The sequence below is a fragment of the Muntiacus reevesi genome, chromosome 18 (assembly GCF_963930625.1).
Source record: "Muntiacus reevesi chromosome 18, mMunRee1.1, whole genome shotgun sequence".
NCBI classification, from domain to species: Eukaryota; Metazoa; Chordata; class Mammalia; order Artiodactyla; family Cervidae; genus Muntiacus; species Muntiacus reevesi.
In genome coordinates this window covers 39,001,170-39,015,171 of record NC_089266.1, presented here as the reverse complement: position 1 = coordinate 39,015,171, position 14,002 = coordinate 39,001,170, and the positions used below count along the sequence as shown (strand labels likewise).

General features: G+C 42.0%; 1 protein-coding gene across 4 annotated transcripts in view; it reads right to left on the bottom strand.

The window, feature by feature from the left end:
• Positions 1-396: 396 nt before the first annotated feature.
• SMYD4 (SET and MYND domain containing 4) overlaps positions 397-14,002 on the bottom strand; it is a 41,876-nt gene continuing 28,270 nt past the window's right edge. For 2 of the 4 annotated variants that reach the window (XM_065909870.1, XM_065909871.1), the window contains exons 6-11: positions 6,827-7,009; positions 6,100-6,314; positions 4,724-4,856; positions 3,770-3,886; positions 3,443-3,566; positions 397-1,260 (exon numbers count right to left, since the gene is read on the bottom strand). In XM_065909870.1, coding sequence (XP_065765942.1) covers positions 1,107-1,260; positions 3,443-3,566; positions 3,770-3,886; positions 4,724-4,856; positions 6,100-6,314; positions 6,827-7,009 — 926 coding nt within the window. In that variant the 3' untranslated portion in view covers positions 397-1,106. The remainder of the gene's footprint in view (positions 1,261-3,442; positions 3,567-3,769; positions 3,887-4,723; positions 4,857-6,099; positions 6,315-6,826; positions 7,010-14,002) is intronic. The other 2 variants (XM_065909872.1, XM_065909873.1) reach the window with 2 other exon arrangements.

Sequence of the window (14,002 nt, the reverse complement as noted above, 5' to 3'; positions counted from 1 at the left end):
CAGGGTCCCCAACTTCCAGGATCTAATGCCTGATGATCTGAGGTGGAGCTGATGTAATAACAATAGAAATAAAGTGCACAACAGGCATAATGTGCTTGAATCATCCCCAAACCGCTCCTGGTCCGTGGAAAAACTGTCTTCCATGAAACCAGTCCCTGATGCCAAAAACGTCTAGACCAGTGCTATACAACCAGGTAGATAACAGTTCTCCTTCCTAGTTTGTCTCTTAGGTCTGAAACCACAAGCAGCCATGCCCACACCCTCAGCATTTTCTGAAGCTGTTTTTCCCCCTTTTCAGTACTTACATAGTCTGTATTTCATTTGCCTGCTTGGAGAGATAGAAAAAAAGCAATCTCTTTTCAGGTTTGCTAATAAACATAACTCAGAAAGGATGTGTTATAAAGCCTTCGCTACAAGTTTGATTTTATTAGTGTTTGGTCAGTGAGTCAGCCAAGAATATAGAGTGAAATCCAGAGAACAAGGACTGGAAAACTAGTAGGAAACAAATTGAGAGTTGCCATCCTAGCCCAACAATAAAATGGCCCCATATTTATTTCTCTATTCATAATTTATACACTACTGGTTTAAACAAAGGATCTGAGGAAGCTAGATAACATAAATGAAACTGTCTCTCTAGAGGTAACGAGCCTCACTGACTTCTGGCTTTATAACTATTTTTCAATTACAACACAACTATTAAGAGTTTAAGTTCCCACTGGAGTGGTACACAACATTTCATTACTGCTAGAAACCATAGGAATGTTCCAGTGAAGCAGACATCATCATTTAGAGAAGTGGCGCCTAGCCAAAACCCAGATGCCAAAACCCAGGCTAACATCCAGATGCCTGCAGATCAGCTAAAATCCTTTTAAAGGGCTTAGGTTCTCCAGATACCAGTTTGAAATCTTTTCTGGGAAATGGGAATTTGTGCTGGAGAGTAGTTAACTACTTCAAAAAACATCCATCAAAATAGGTGAGCCTGTCTCTAACCGCAATGCTTTCCAAGTCCCCCCCATCCCATACACCAGGCTTGTGACTGTCAGGCAGGTCCTGTGTTTTTAGGTTGACAGCTCAGCAGCAACAGACGCTCTTTAACTCATCCCACCCTATTCCTTAGGTCCCCCAGGGATGGGGAGCAAGTCCAACAAACAGGATTTCATCTTTTGTAGCTCCCGGATCTCGTCATTCCAAGGGCCATAATGTACCAACAGGACCTTCTCTGCCTTCTGTATTGTAGTCAGAGCTTCGGGTATTGCACACCTGAATCAAAAGGAGGTAAAGAGGAGTGAACCCATGTATTCAATCAGGCAAACATTAGTGGAGGGCCTATTCACATCCTGTGAAGAATGCAGAGTAGATAACTTTTGTTTTCAAGAACTTATAGTCTAGAAGGGCAGATAAGACTCACAAACACACTGAAAGGTAGAGTCTGAAATGAAAGTTACAAAAAAAGTACAAAGATTCCAAGATACTGAGAGACAGGCAGGTCTCAAAGTGCTCATCCGGCATTTTTGTTGTTGTTCAGTTGCTAAGTCAAGTCTGAGTCTTTGTGACCATATGGTCCTGTATTTGCTCAAGATTTACTCAGGAGTCTTTGTCTCAAGAGTCACCAGGTCCGTCTGTGACCTGATTCTGCAGCACTTTGCCCTCTCTCTGACCGAATGGGCTGCCTCTATGTCTCGGGTATCAGGCCCACCCACCACACAGTCCCAGGACCGTGTTTCAAACATTTTACCACACCAGTGGCAGCTTTATCAAGGCTGGACGTATTCCATCTAGAAATACTGACAGTAGGGCCTCCTAATGATCCCAGTTACAAAAGTGGATGAGGCCATCAACTCACCAACCCTACTGTTCTTACAACTTTTAAAGAAACGAAAGACTTATACATAGAAAACTATAAAACACTGATGAAAGAAATCAAAGAGGACACAAACAGATGGAGAAACATACCGTGTTCATGGATTGGAAGAATCAATATTGTCAAAATGGCTATTCTACCCAAAGCAATCTATAGATTCAATGCAATCCCTATCAAGCTACCAACGGTATTTTTCACAGAACTAGAACAAATAATTTCACAATTTGTATGGAAATACAAAAAACCTCGAATAGCCAAAGTAATCTTGAGAAAGAAGAATGGAACTGGAGGAATCAACCTGTCTGACTTCAGACTCTACTACAAAGCCACAGTCATCAAGACAGTATAGTACTGGCACAAAGACAGAAATATAGATCAATGGAACAGAATAGAAAGCCCAGAGATAAATCCACGAACCTATGGACACCTTATCTTTGACAAAGGAGGCAAGGATATACAATGGAAAAAAGACAACCTCTTTAACAAGTGGTGCTGGGAAAACTGGTCAACCACTTGTAAAAGAATGAAACTAGAACACTTTCTAATACCATACACAAAAATAAACTCAAAATGGATTAAAGATCTAAATGTAAGACCAGAAACTATAAAACTCCTAGAGGAGAACAGAGGCAAAACACTCTCTGACATAAATCTCAGCAAGATCTTCTATGACCCACCTCCCAGAATATTGGAAATAAAAGCAAAAATAAACAAATGGGACCTAATGAAAATTAAAAGCTTTTGCACAACAAAGGAAACTATAAGTAAGGTGAAAAGACAGTCCTCAGATTGGGAGAAAATAATAGCAAATGAGGAAACAGACAAAGGATTAATCTCAAAAATATACAAGCAGCTCCTGAAGCTCAATTCCAGAAAAATAAATGACCCAATCAAAAAATGGGCCAAAGAACTAAAGTTGGGTTTCTCAACCTTGACGATATTGACATTTGGGGGCCGGGTAATTCTTAGCTGGGGGTCGTGGTGATGCCATCTCGTGCACTGTTGGATGTTTAATAGTATCTCTGGCCTCCACCCCGAGTCCTAACAACTAAAAACGTCTTCAGACATTGCCAGACGTCCCCTGGGGAGCAAGACGACTTGTGCTTGATTACAACTGCTTTAAAAAGAACAGGACCAGGAAGAAGGAAGAGGGCCTGGGGCTGAGGGTGCTGAGAATGAGTGCCGAGGGAGGGAGGGAGGAGCGGACTGAGAAGAATGGCTAAGAACTGCTATGATGGTGGGCAGGGGGTGGGGGGAGCACTGAGGCAACGTCTCCCTGGGAAACTCCCTTCAGAGCTAAGAGCCTCCCCGTCATCTCCCAGGAGGGAATTCTAAAGCGACAAATGTGTCAGCAGGGCAGAAGGAAGGGATCACTCCTAAAGGGGAAATAAAGACGTTTCACTTTATTTTCATTCCAGGGCCTCGTGACCTAATTTCCTAGAGAAACTGTTCAGCCCTCATCAGAGTCTCATCTCTCTTCTACAGAGCAGTGGGGCGCTGTGGGAGCAAAAAGGAACACACAGAAGAGCCTCGTATAAAATCAGTAGGTGGCCTAGCAAAGTGCTAGCAAACAAGACTTACCCATTGAAGAAGACTTGGGCCAGTTTGAAGAGCTCATGGCCCATCTCCACACTGGATGGCCCGTGGTGGACCTCCACCACTCGGAGACTCTCCTGAAGGTGGGTCGCTGACTTTTCCCAGTCCCCTGCAAAGACAGGAAAATCTGGATCCAGACGAGAACCCCAGTCAGCTGTGGATGAACTTGTTCTGGGAAAGGAAAGCTGAATGGAAGGGAGAGTAGCCTCAGATGAAAGACTGAGAGAGACACAACCAGACAAGGCCAAGGTCACGACCGCACACACAGGCAGGCTCATTCCTCGGAGCGGAAGGTGCAGACACAGGCCATACCTAAGGCAGCATAGGCCTGGGCCAAGGTGTCCTCGATTTCTCCCACCACGCTGTGGTCCGCAGACAGGAAGCTCTTGGCATCACTCTGACACTCCAGCAACAGCTGAGTGGCGAGCTCTATCAATTCAAAGGAAAGTGGACTCATTACAGACACAAATCCAGTCTTAGACATGAGATTCCAGCCCTTAAATCCTCTATGGCTGGGCCTGAATGTGGAAATCCCACTTTGTCTCCCTGGGTTGTGATCAACCCGCAATGCTGGGTCCAATAAAGCTGTTCCCTTATGCTTTCTCTTTCGACAGCACATGGTGCTGGGTGAGGCCTCCCCACATGTGCTCTAGGTTTCCAACTTCAGTTTGAAGTGGGATGGCTACATTCCATGCATGGTCGTTACTTCTCTTGACTCAGAAGTCTAAGCAAAAAGGTCAACTTTCATAAAAAGTAGTGTAAGTAAATTCACATGACGTCAAGCCCCAAGGCAGAGCTTTCCAGGGTAATGAGGGGTTTTGTAACTCCCTTTCTGGAAAAAGCAGGACACTTAAATCCACTGGGCACACGCCCCACTGCTCTGTAGAAGCGAAATAGGCTCTGATGAGTGTAGAACAGTTTCTCTAGGAAATTAGGTCACAAGGCTCCGGAACTTACATAAGTGACACTGAGCTTCTGGATATGCACAAAAGATTACGGATGTCAGAGATAACTCATTAGTCTTTAACTAACTCTCTGATGCCTAAGAGAACAACAGCTTATATCAGTTGGCCCTTTTTCAAGGACATCATGCAAGCTGAGCTGGTAAGGATTTGGTCTCACTGGCCTACATAGCCATCTTGTGGCTGGCTGGGGGATAATTAAATTCAACGCTTCAATCTTCACTGAGTATCCTTAAGATCAAGGTGAACTCAGACTGAATAAAAGGGAAGGGGCTGGAGGACCAAAACAGGGAGCCAGTCTCACCTAGCCTGCCGTTTCTGAGACGCTTCTGGGCCGCCCCCACCTGCCGCTGAAGGTCCTGTAGCCGGGAGACCAGGAGGTCTCTGCTGACTGATTCCATACAAGCTGGGCCGCCACAGCTCAGAACATCATCTCCCTGCGGAAGTCAGTGTTCTCTTTATTGACCAGACTCAGCTAGCGACACTGCACGTGCTTACCCTACAGCCTCACTCCAGAACTTCTGACCCCATGGGGGAAGGAGACTCCTGCTGTAACATACAACGACCAAGGGGGACTGGACCTAGATTTTGATGGCAGCGACTGTGCTGGAAGCAGCAGCCGAGTCTTACTTGAGATTTAGCTACTGCAACCAAATTAAAACTGGTACAGACCACAGTCTCTTTCCACACTGGCCTTGTGTTGTGTGTTAGTCGCTCAGTCGTGTCTGACTCTGCAACACCATGAACTGTAGTCCACCTGGCTTCTATAGTTTCTCTTACTTCTCTCTGGGGCTAGGACTTTGGATGACAAACATATTTCCAGGGGTTATGAAAAAGCCACAAGGAAACCAACATGAAAAGGTTCTAGGTGAGGCCTCCCCCCATTTGATGCTGGGCTTCTTGTGACTTCAGCTTTCTAACACAACCAGCTCCATGTTCTACCTACAGGTCCCCTAAGACATTTGGTGTTTTTCAGATGCCAGAATCCGTGGCTCCATTTGGCAAGAGCACCCTGACTTCTCCTGAGGGTCCTTCCTCCCCCTTCCTCTCCTTTCCTCAGTCAGTGCCTGGGAGCTGAGCGGGGAGCAGACAGCTCTGATATGGACCATCCCTCTGGCCCAAATGGCTGGAGGGAAACTCTGTGCCTCTGATTTCCCTCCAGCCACAGGTGTTGGGTTGATGAAACGCAGTACGATTTTTGCCCAGATCTCTGTTAGAGTCTGTATGTTTTTATCCTTCTGGACTGGGAGGGTCTGAGGCTGGGGCTAAAGGCAGCCATCTGGCCACCACAAGGAGGAAGTCTCTCTGAGATTGGGCTAAATAACAGAAAAAATGGAGCTGAGCGGGCAGAAAGAAACACTGGGTCTTGGTGACACTTCTGAGCTCCTTGACTACAGCGTATTTGAAGCACCCTTAACCTGGGACTTCCTTGTGATTTACTGGAGCAACCCTGACTCAGTTTAGGTGGGATTTTCTGCTCTTTGCAGGAGAAAGAGCATGAATCCCAACCCTTCCCTGTGGTTCCTGTAGGGGGTGATCAAGGTATGGGGAAGAGAGAGTATGGCTTTCAGCATCTCCAAGTCCCAACAGCGTCCTGTTAAAGATTTCAGGCCTTTCAGCTGGATAACTGATGTCCCAGAAAAGCCACGAGAAGAGAAGAAAAGGGAGAAAGCGATTCACCTGCAGGAGCGCTCTGCAACAGTGACAACGAAAGGCTTCCCGACCAGGCCCCGCCGAGGGTCTCTGCCTCTCCCGTTCACAAGGTGGACAGTTGCAGTCAAAGAAATACTGAGACCTCAGCTTCTGGCGCCTCTCAGCAACACCCATCCTGCTCTCGTGCGGTCCTGCAGAAAGACCACGCTTGGCCAATACTGAAACCGAGGGAGCACCAGACACTGCTTAAAAGATTGCAGGGGAAAAAAAAAAAAAAAGATTGCAGGGGACTTCCCTGGCGATCCAGTGGTTAAGACTCTGAACTGCCACTGCAAGGGACAGCGGGTTGCCTCCCTGGTCAGGGAACTAAGATCCTGCACATTACAGTAAAAAAAAAAAAGACTTCAGCTTAGTGGAAGGTCTGTCACATCATGTGACAAATACCTTTTACTCAAACATGGGTATAACTATAGAAACAGGCTTCAGAGTCATGGGGACAGGAAGGAAAAGAAGCCAAGAAGTGTTCCCAGTCCATTTTCAGAAAAGGATGCTTACAGGGATCAAGCAGTGAGATACACAGCAGATACACAGAGGAGACACAGCAGGGCCGAGTGAGGAGCTCTGTACCGCCTCCACCAGCAAACACACCCTCCCTGGGCAGGCGAAGGAACATGCTTTGTGGCGTGCCCATGCGAGTTCACCCCATCCTTTTCTGCTGGAGAAGGGTGGGCAGAGGGGAGGACAGACGGCTCACCATAACAGTGGAAGATCTCCTGCCCTCTTCTAATCAGCTGTAATGCCCGAATGGTGGCGATGGTGCCAATGAAGGACACGCTGATGTTGGGGCTGCAGGAGTGGTTCAGGAGGCTGAGGACAGGGAAAACGGCTGTGGCAAGGCGCACCTGCTGGGTGTCGGTGATGAGGTTCTCTTTAGATCCTGAAAGAGCAAGAGGACAAAGGGGAAAAATGTGTCAGGACATTCATCCTGGCCTCGCCCTCCACTCCTCAGAAGATGAGCTGGGCGATCGGGCCTGAAGCCCGGCTGAGTCAGAGCTCCGCAAGCCGGATCCGATATAAATCAGACGGAGCGTGACTCAGAGCTAACTCTGGTCCCCAGGAAGCAAAGCAAATGAGCACATGAAAAGTCCACCAGAATTCTGGAACCTAACCACTGTGTCTCAATTCCCCCAAAATAATCCAAAGATTAGAATTTGTAGAAAATAATAAAAAAGGGATTATCAGTAGGGAGCCTTCTAGACAAGACAGTTGCATAATGTTCATGACGACATGGAAATCAGAGCACCTGCTGAAGTTACTTCCTAAAGACTTTTATAGTCCAAGTGCTTCTGTTTAACTGATCTTTGGGGGGTTAATAGAACAGGTAACCTAATCGCTATCCTAAACAGGCCTATCATCTTTTTTTTTTTTAATCTATTTTTTAAAAAATCAGTATTTCTTATGCTTACCCCTTTATTCTGCTCTTTGTCCCAAACTGATGGGATATCAGTCAGTAGCAGTACTCACTGAAAAAAATCTCTGGATCACTTTTTTTTTTTGACTACACCTTGCAGCATGTGGGACTTCCCTGAGCAGGGATCAAGCCTGTGCCCCCTGCACTGGAAGTGTGGAGTCTTAACCACTGGACCACCAGGGAAGTCCTGGGTTATGTCTATTCCAGTTCCATATCCCAAACAATCTCTTCTTTGAAACACAATCAACAATTTAACAACAACAAAAAAATTAACCACGTGACTGAAAATTAGGAAGGAAGAGGGGGGGAGCCGTGAGGCTATTTCTGCACCAAGGCTCAAGCACTTACATTCATATGTGAATTCTTCTACTCTCCTGTGGGTCCACTTGCTCTTATTTTAGCCGTAACTCTAACTGGCATACCTATTCAGCTTCTTAGCCCACAACAGTCCAGAAACAGACAACTAATAAGATGCAGAATTTCTGACAATGGCAAAGGAGACGGTGACAGACTGGGAGGAGGCAGAACTCATATGAGAATAACAGCCTTGGGGCAAACATAAATACTAGCACCACTGAGTTTTATTACAACTGTACATCTGACCTAAGCAGAGGTTCTCAGACTCACACCATACTTGCACGGACTTTTGTGATGACCATACACATCTTAGGAGAATGCACAGCACACACAACCTTGAGTGTACAGAAAGGTTTAAGCCGTGTTCCGCAACCTTGGTGTAAGCACGAGCAGATCGTATTTCCAACAAAGCTGGTTGAAATATGAAAGATACTGGTACTTGAAAGGGAAATTTCACTTTTCTGGAAAACTGATAAACCATCATTTTAATTGTGATATCACTGTACAAGCCAGGAGTCTCAATCTACCAATCACCAAATAATGCGGTGTAGGCACATATGAGATAAATAAAGAAAATATAAACCATCAAGTGAAAATGTTCTAGAAAGGAAAACATTAGCTACAGGAATAATACTGTCTCTCTGCAGACAATTCTATTACCTGCTGCCGTGGAGAGCCAGAACAAGTAAATAAAATTCACAGGGAATCCAAATGACTCAATTTTAGTCAACCGTCCTACACTGTATTGAAATCTTTCATTAGTGCATCTCCTAAATGCATAACTGATTTTAGTATCCTTTCCCCTACCCTTGTCCAAGGCCTACCTTCTGGTAAATGTGCTAATGAGCAGTGGAAATGCTAAAAGGTAAGGAGGCCGCAGGAAGGAGCAGCACAGGGCACAAACAGTTTGTAGTCTGAATAATCAGCCTCTGCATAATTAAAAGTTGACTTGCATTGCCAACTACTGATAACTGGCAATCTATATTAGAACAGCTGCTAAAATTTTCCCAGAAAAAAATTATCACAATGCTGTGAGTAATGCCAGCTTCGTGAATTATTTATGGATTATCCTCTAACAGAAGTAGGCCCAGGAACTGGGTGGGGTGAGTATTTTATGTCAGAGTTGAATCTCTCTCTAATTATCTCAACAAAATTAAGTATTGATTTTAAAAGTTATTCAATATTTTGCATTAGTCATCTATTAGCAGAGATCAGAGAAAGTGAGAATGTGTAGGTACCTTAAGCAATTCTGTGACCTTTTGTGCACAGAACAAACAAAAAAACAAAAAAAGAGGGACTGATTCTTTATTTTATGGAAAGGGCACCTCACTAATATCCTTAGTACATTTAAAATGAGATTCAAGTAAAAACAAAAACATTCATTTATAATCCTTTCGGAATATACCTCTCCTGGCAGATATTTTATGAAACAAGAAATTTCTGTGTAAAGCAAGTCATCAAGGATGCCCATGCAAGGTAGATTCCCAGTGGTTGAAGAGTAAAAGGGTAGTGAACTGACCTGAACCCCTGCAGAACTTCATTAATCCCCTTTACGACCTGAACCCAGACACACCACGAATATGCCAGTTTCACCCAGACAGATCCGCACATACCAAGGTCTGGAGTTTCATTGGTGGCCAGTTCTATTCCTTCAAATAAGTGCCAAAGAGAGGTTCCTGAGGAACTATGATTAAATAGGATTTATGCAAAGATAATAACATACGTTTTTATAGGTTTTTGTCAAAATCTATCCAAGTTAACACTTTAATCCTTCTTCTGAGCTACTAATGAAACAGCTGCTAATGAAATTCAATGAGAACACTAAACTGGGAGGTGTTGGAACCCCAAAGAAATAATAAAAAGGGATGAAATAAGATTAGAAATATTAGCAGACGGAGACAAAATTAGACTGACTTCAAAAATCAAAGTGAACATTGCTGGTGGGCGTGTTAACTGGTACAGCTTTCCTGGAGGGCAATTTTGCAGCATGTATCAAGTGCCTTAAAAAGTGCTCTCATCACGTGAACTATTTTTTAAAGAAGCTAAATTACAAAAGAAATACATGGGAGTCAGAAAAAATTTACAATCTGAAAATCACAGAGAAAGTAACAGTCATTTATAATCCTCTCAAGTCAGCTATAAGGTTTGGGTGCATTATATAAGTTTTCTTTCTAGCCCTAAATATGGAATTTTTAACATAACTAGCAACATGGTACACACAGTGACTTGTAAGTTACTTCTCTTCACTTAGTATGTCATGGCCATCTCTTTATACTCTAACCTGAGGTGTATACTATATTTAAAACAACAACAAAGCAACTCTGCCAATCTGATAGGGAAAAAAGGGGATCTTGCTTAAATTACTAGAGAGAGGTTAGAAATGATCATCTTTATTACTACTTTGATAAAGTGTTCACTTATGTACATATAAGATTTAACTTATATACCATAAAATTCACCTATTTTAAGTGTAATTCAACAATTTTAAGGAAATTAAGTTGTGCAACCATTACCACAATCCAGTTTTAGAACATTTTCAACACTAAGTATATTTTTAAAAGTTGATTTTAAGAGTTGCACAGTTGCTGGGAATGTTCTCTCATTTTTGTCACTCACATTTTCATTTTTCTTTATGGGTTTTGGGGGGTGGGGAGTGTTAAACCAACAACTATTTCATTTCTTACAATGCTGTGTGCCAAAAACTTTGCTTGAGCTCAGCTGAATATTTTTTCTGCTAGTCTTGCCTGAGATTACCTTTAGGATTACAACCATGTGCATGTGGTCGTTTGAGAGGCTAGCCCAGGCTTGTTCAGAAGCCACACCATCATTTTAAGAAGTAACAATCGCAGCTGCAAGGTCTCTTAAGGCTGAGACTCATTAAGTCACATAACATCACTTCTACTGCATTCCACTGGTGAAACTGAGGTTCAGCAGGGGGAAACAGGCTCCATCTCTTGATGGGAGAAAAAGCAATGTCAAGTTCAAAGAGAGTTAAACATATAGGGATGGGACCACAGAAATTGTGGTCATTTTTGCAAATAGCCTCCCCAGAGGCCTGGAGATTCACCTAGTCCTCTCATTATCCATATTAGAGTATTGACCCACGCCGAGGGTGGGTAACCTGCCCAAGTTCACACTGAGAGTTAGTGGTTAGAGTGACAGAACAGGAACTCACTGTTCCCCATCCAATGTCTTCATTCCTTCAAGGACCTCTTTCACCTAACTTCTCTATCTTCTTTTCTGATTATAATGTTTTTGAAATTTGGTATTTAAGTTAAATCTAGCTATCTTCGAATTACCGAAATTTGGTATTATATACTTTAGAAAAGCTTCTCTGACCACCCTAAAATTATGTAAAAATTCACCTATCTTTCTCTAGATATTTTATGGTTTAATTTTTCAATATTTAATTTTTTAATAACTTGAAGAAAGAAAGAATCTAATATTTTTGGGGGGCTATCATATCAGTACCATATTGCTTTTAATTATTGTAGCTCAATGCTGATAGGAAATCTAGCAGTACTAACTCCCTTCAGTACTTTTTACAACAAAAAGGCTATTCCTACCCAGTTATGCAAGAAGAAATTTAGGACACTGTCAAAGTTTAAGAAAAATCCAATCGTGATTTCGTTGGAAATGGCATTAAACTGATTAGGTCAATGCAGGGAAATCAGTGTTTCTACAGTTTTCAGTCTTTCCTTCTCAGGACATGGCATGTGTCTGCATTTATCCAAGCCTTCTTTTATATCTTTCCAAATTAAAATATCCTTGCATTTCTGAAAGAGATTCTACTTGGTTATATATATGAATGTTCCTTTAATAAGCTGCTGGATGTGACACAGCAGGGATTTTTTTTTCAGGGTTTCTGCATCTATACTCACAAGTGAGACTGGTCTATAGTTTTTATTCTGGGCTTTTGTAAAATGAGTGGGGAAAGGCCTAGGTTGTACCCATGTCCTAGAACAGTTTATAAGGTATAAAAATGATATAAAAATATCATTATATTTTCAGATATTGTTTTAATGTTTACATTGTATAAAAAAGATATAAAAATATCTTTCTGTTCCTTGAAAGATACTTTTTAAAAGTATCTTTACTTTTAAAAGTACTTTAAAAGTTAAATATGTTCCTTAAAAGTTTTAAAGAACTCAAATAGAAAAGAGTGGGTCTAGCTTGTTTTTATGGAAATATTTTGATAACTTTTTCAATTTCTTCCATAATCATTGGACTTTTGAAGCATTCTCCTCCCTCTGGAAAAATTTAGGCGATTTCTATTTTTCTACAAAGTTGTCTACTTAGTATTTTCAAATTCAAAAATAAATTTATATTCTTGGCTACACCCCTTCATTGTTTCTAATTTGGGGGCGTCTTCCCCTGGATTTCTTAATTAGATTTGTCAAACTTCTGTCTCTATCAGGAACCTATAAACTGTATAGCCTTGTGCCAAATCCTGCCTGCTGCCTCTTCTTTGTACATATGTGGCCTAAGATTGGCTTTTACATTTTTAAAAATCACTTATTTATTTTTATTTTTGGCTGCCCTGGGTCTTCGTTGTGCATGGGGCTTTCTCCAATTGCAGGGAGAGCAGGGCCCACTCTCTAGCTGCAGTGAGAGGGTTTCTCACTGCGGGCACTTCTCTTGCTGCGGTGTGTGGGCTCCAGGGCGAGGGCTTCAGTAGTTGTGGCCCACGGGCTTAGCTGCTCCTCGGCCTGTGGACTCTTCCAGGACCAGAGATTGAACCCATGTCCCCTTCACTGGCAGGTGAATTCTTAACCACTGGACCGCCAGGGGAGTTTGGTGTTTACATTTGTAAGTGGTTCAAAAGAAAATTCGCATGAAATGAAAAATCATAAGGAATTCAAATTTCAGGGTCCATAATAAATTTTTTTTTCTTTTTTTTTTTTCATAATAAATTTTTATTGGAGCCCAGCCAGGCACATTCATTTGTATACTATTTATCATTGCTTTCATGCTACAAGTACAGTTGAGTGGCTGCAAAAGAGACCATATGGTCTGCAAGGCCCAGATATTTACTATCTGGCCCTTTGCAGAAAAAGCTGGCTAAACCTTGGTCTATAGGACACAAGCTCTGATGACTATATTTCTGAATTCCCTATTTTATTATGTTATTTTCGTTTCCATATCCTTATTTTGAATATATTTGATCCGAGTGGCATATTAAAGTTTCTTTTAACCATGAAGTTTTTGCCAGTTTCTCCTTGTATAGTCACTTTTGTTTTACAGACACAATCTCAATGTTCCTGAGAGCTAAGCTTGATGATATATTTCAGAAAAGTATCCTTTACAAAAATAAAATGCCTCTTTGTTTTACTAGATATTTTACCTTGGGTTCTACTGTTTTATATTAATACCCTGATTTGCTTGTGATTTCTGACATGTCCTGCCCAAACACTTCGCATTGTTTCAAGTGTCACCTGGAGAAGGGAATGGCAACCCACTCGAGTATTCTTGCCTGGAGAATCCCATGGACAGAGAAGCCTGGCAGGTTATAGTCCATGGGGTCGCAAAGAGTTAGACACAACTGAGCAATTAATACTTTTTGTAAACAGAATATAGTTGGATTTTAATCTTTTTGACCCAACCTAAAAGATTCATTTAATAGAGTTTAGTCCATTTATATTTACTGTTATAGACTCATTTTTATAATTTTCCTATCTTTTGCTTTGTGAACTATTTTTTTGAATGTTTTTCGTTTCCCTAGAATGAACGGAAAGGTAAACAACCAATTTTAAATTTACTAGAATAATGTTACCACAGTGTGAAAACGTGTTTTTAATTTTAAAAATACCGAACTGTTCAAAGAAAGCTGTAACCACCCATATTTCCACTTTCAGAATTCATCACTGCTAATTAGGATTTTGGTATTTTTACTTCTAGTGTTGTTTTTTCTATGTATATACATTTCAAGCATAAGTAAGAATAAATCATGCATAAAATACTAGAACCTCACAGATGAAGACAGAGTCACCAATCCTTTTCCAATCACTGCAGGTGACCAGTATTATGGTACATATCTATTTTTCTAGTCCTTTTCATCCACAGAAGATACAAGTGTTCCTGACTATACATATTCTTCCTACC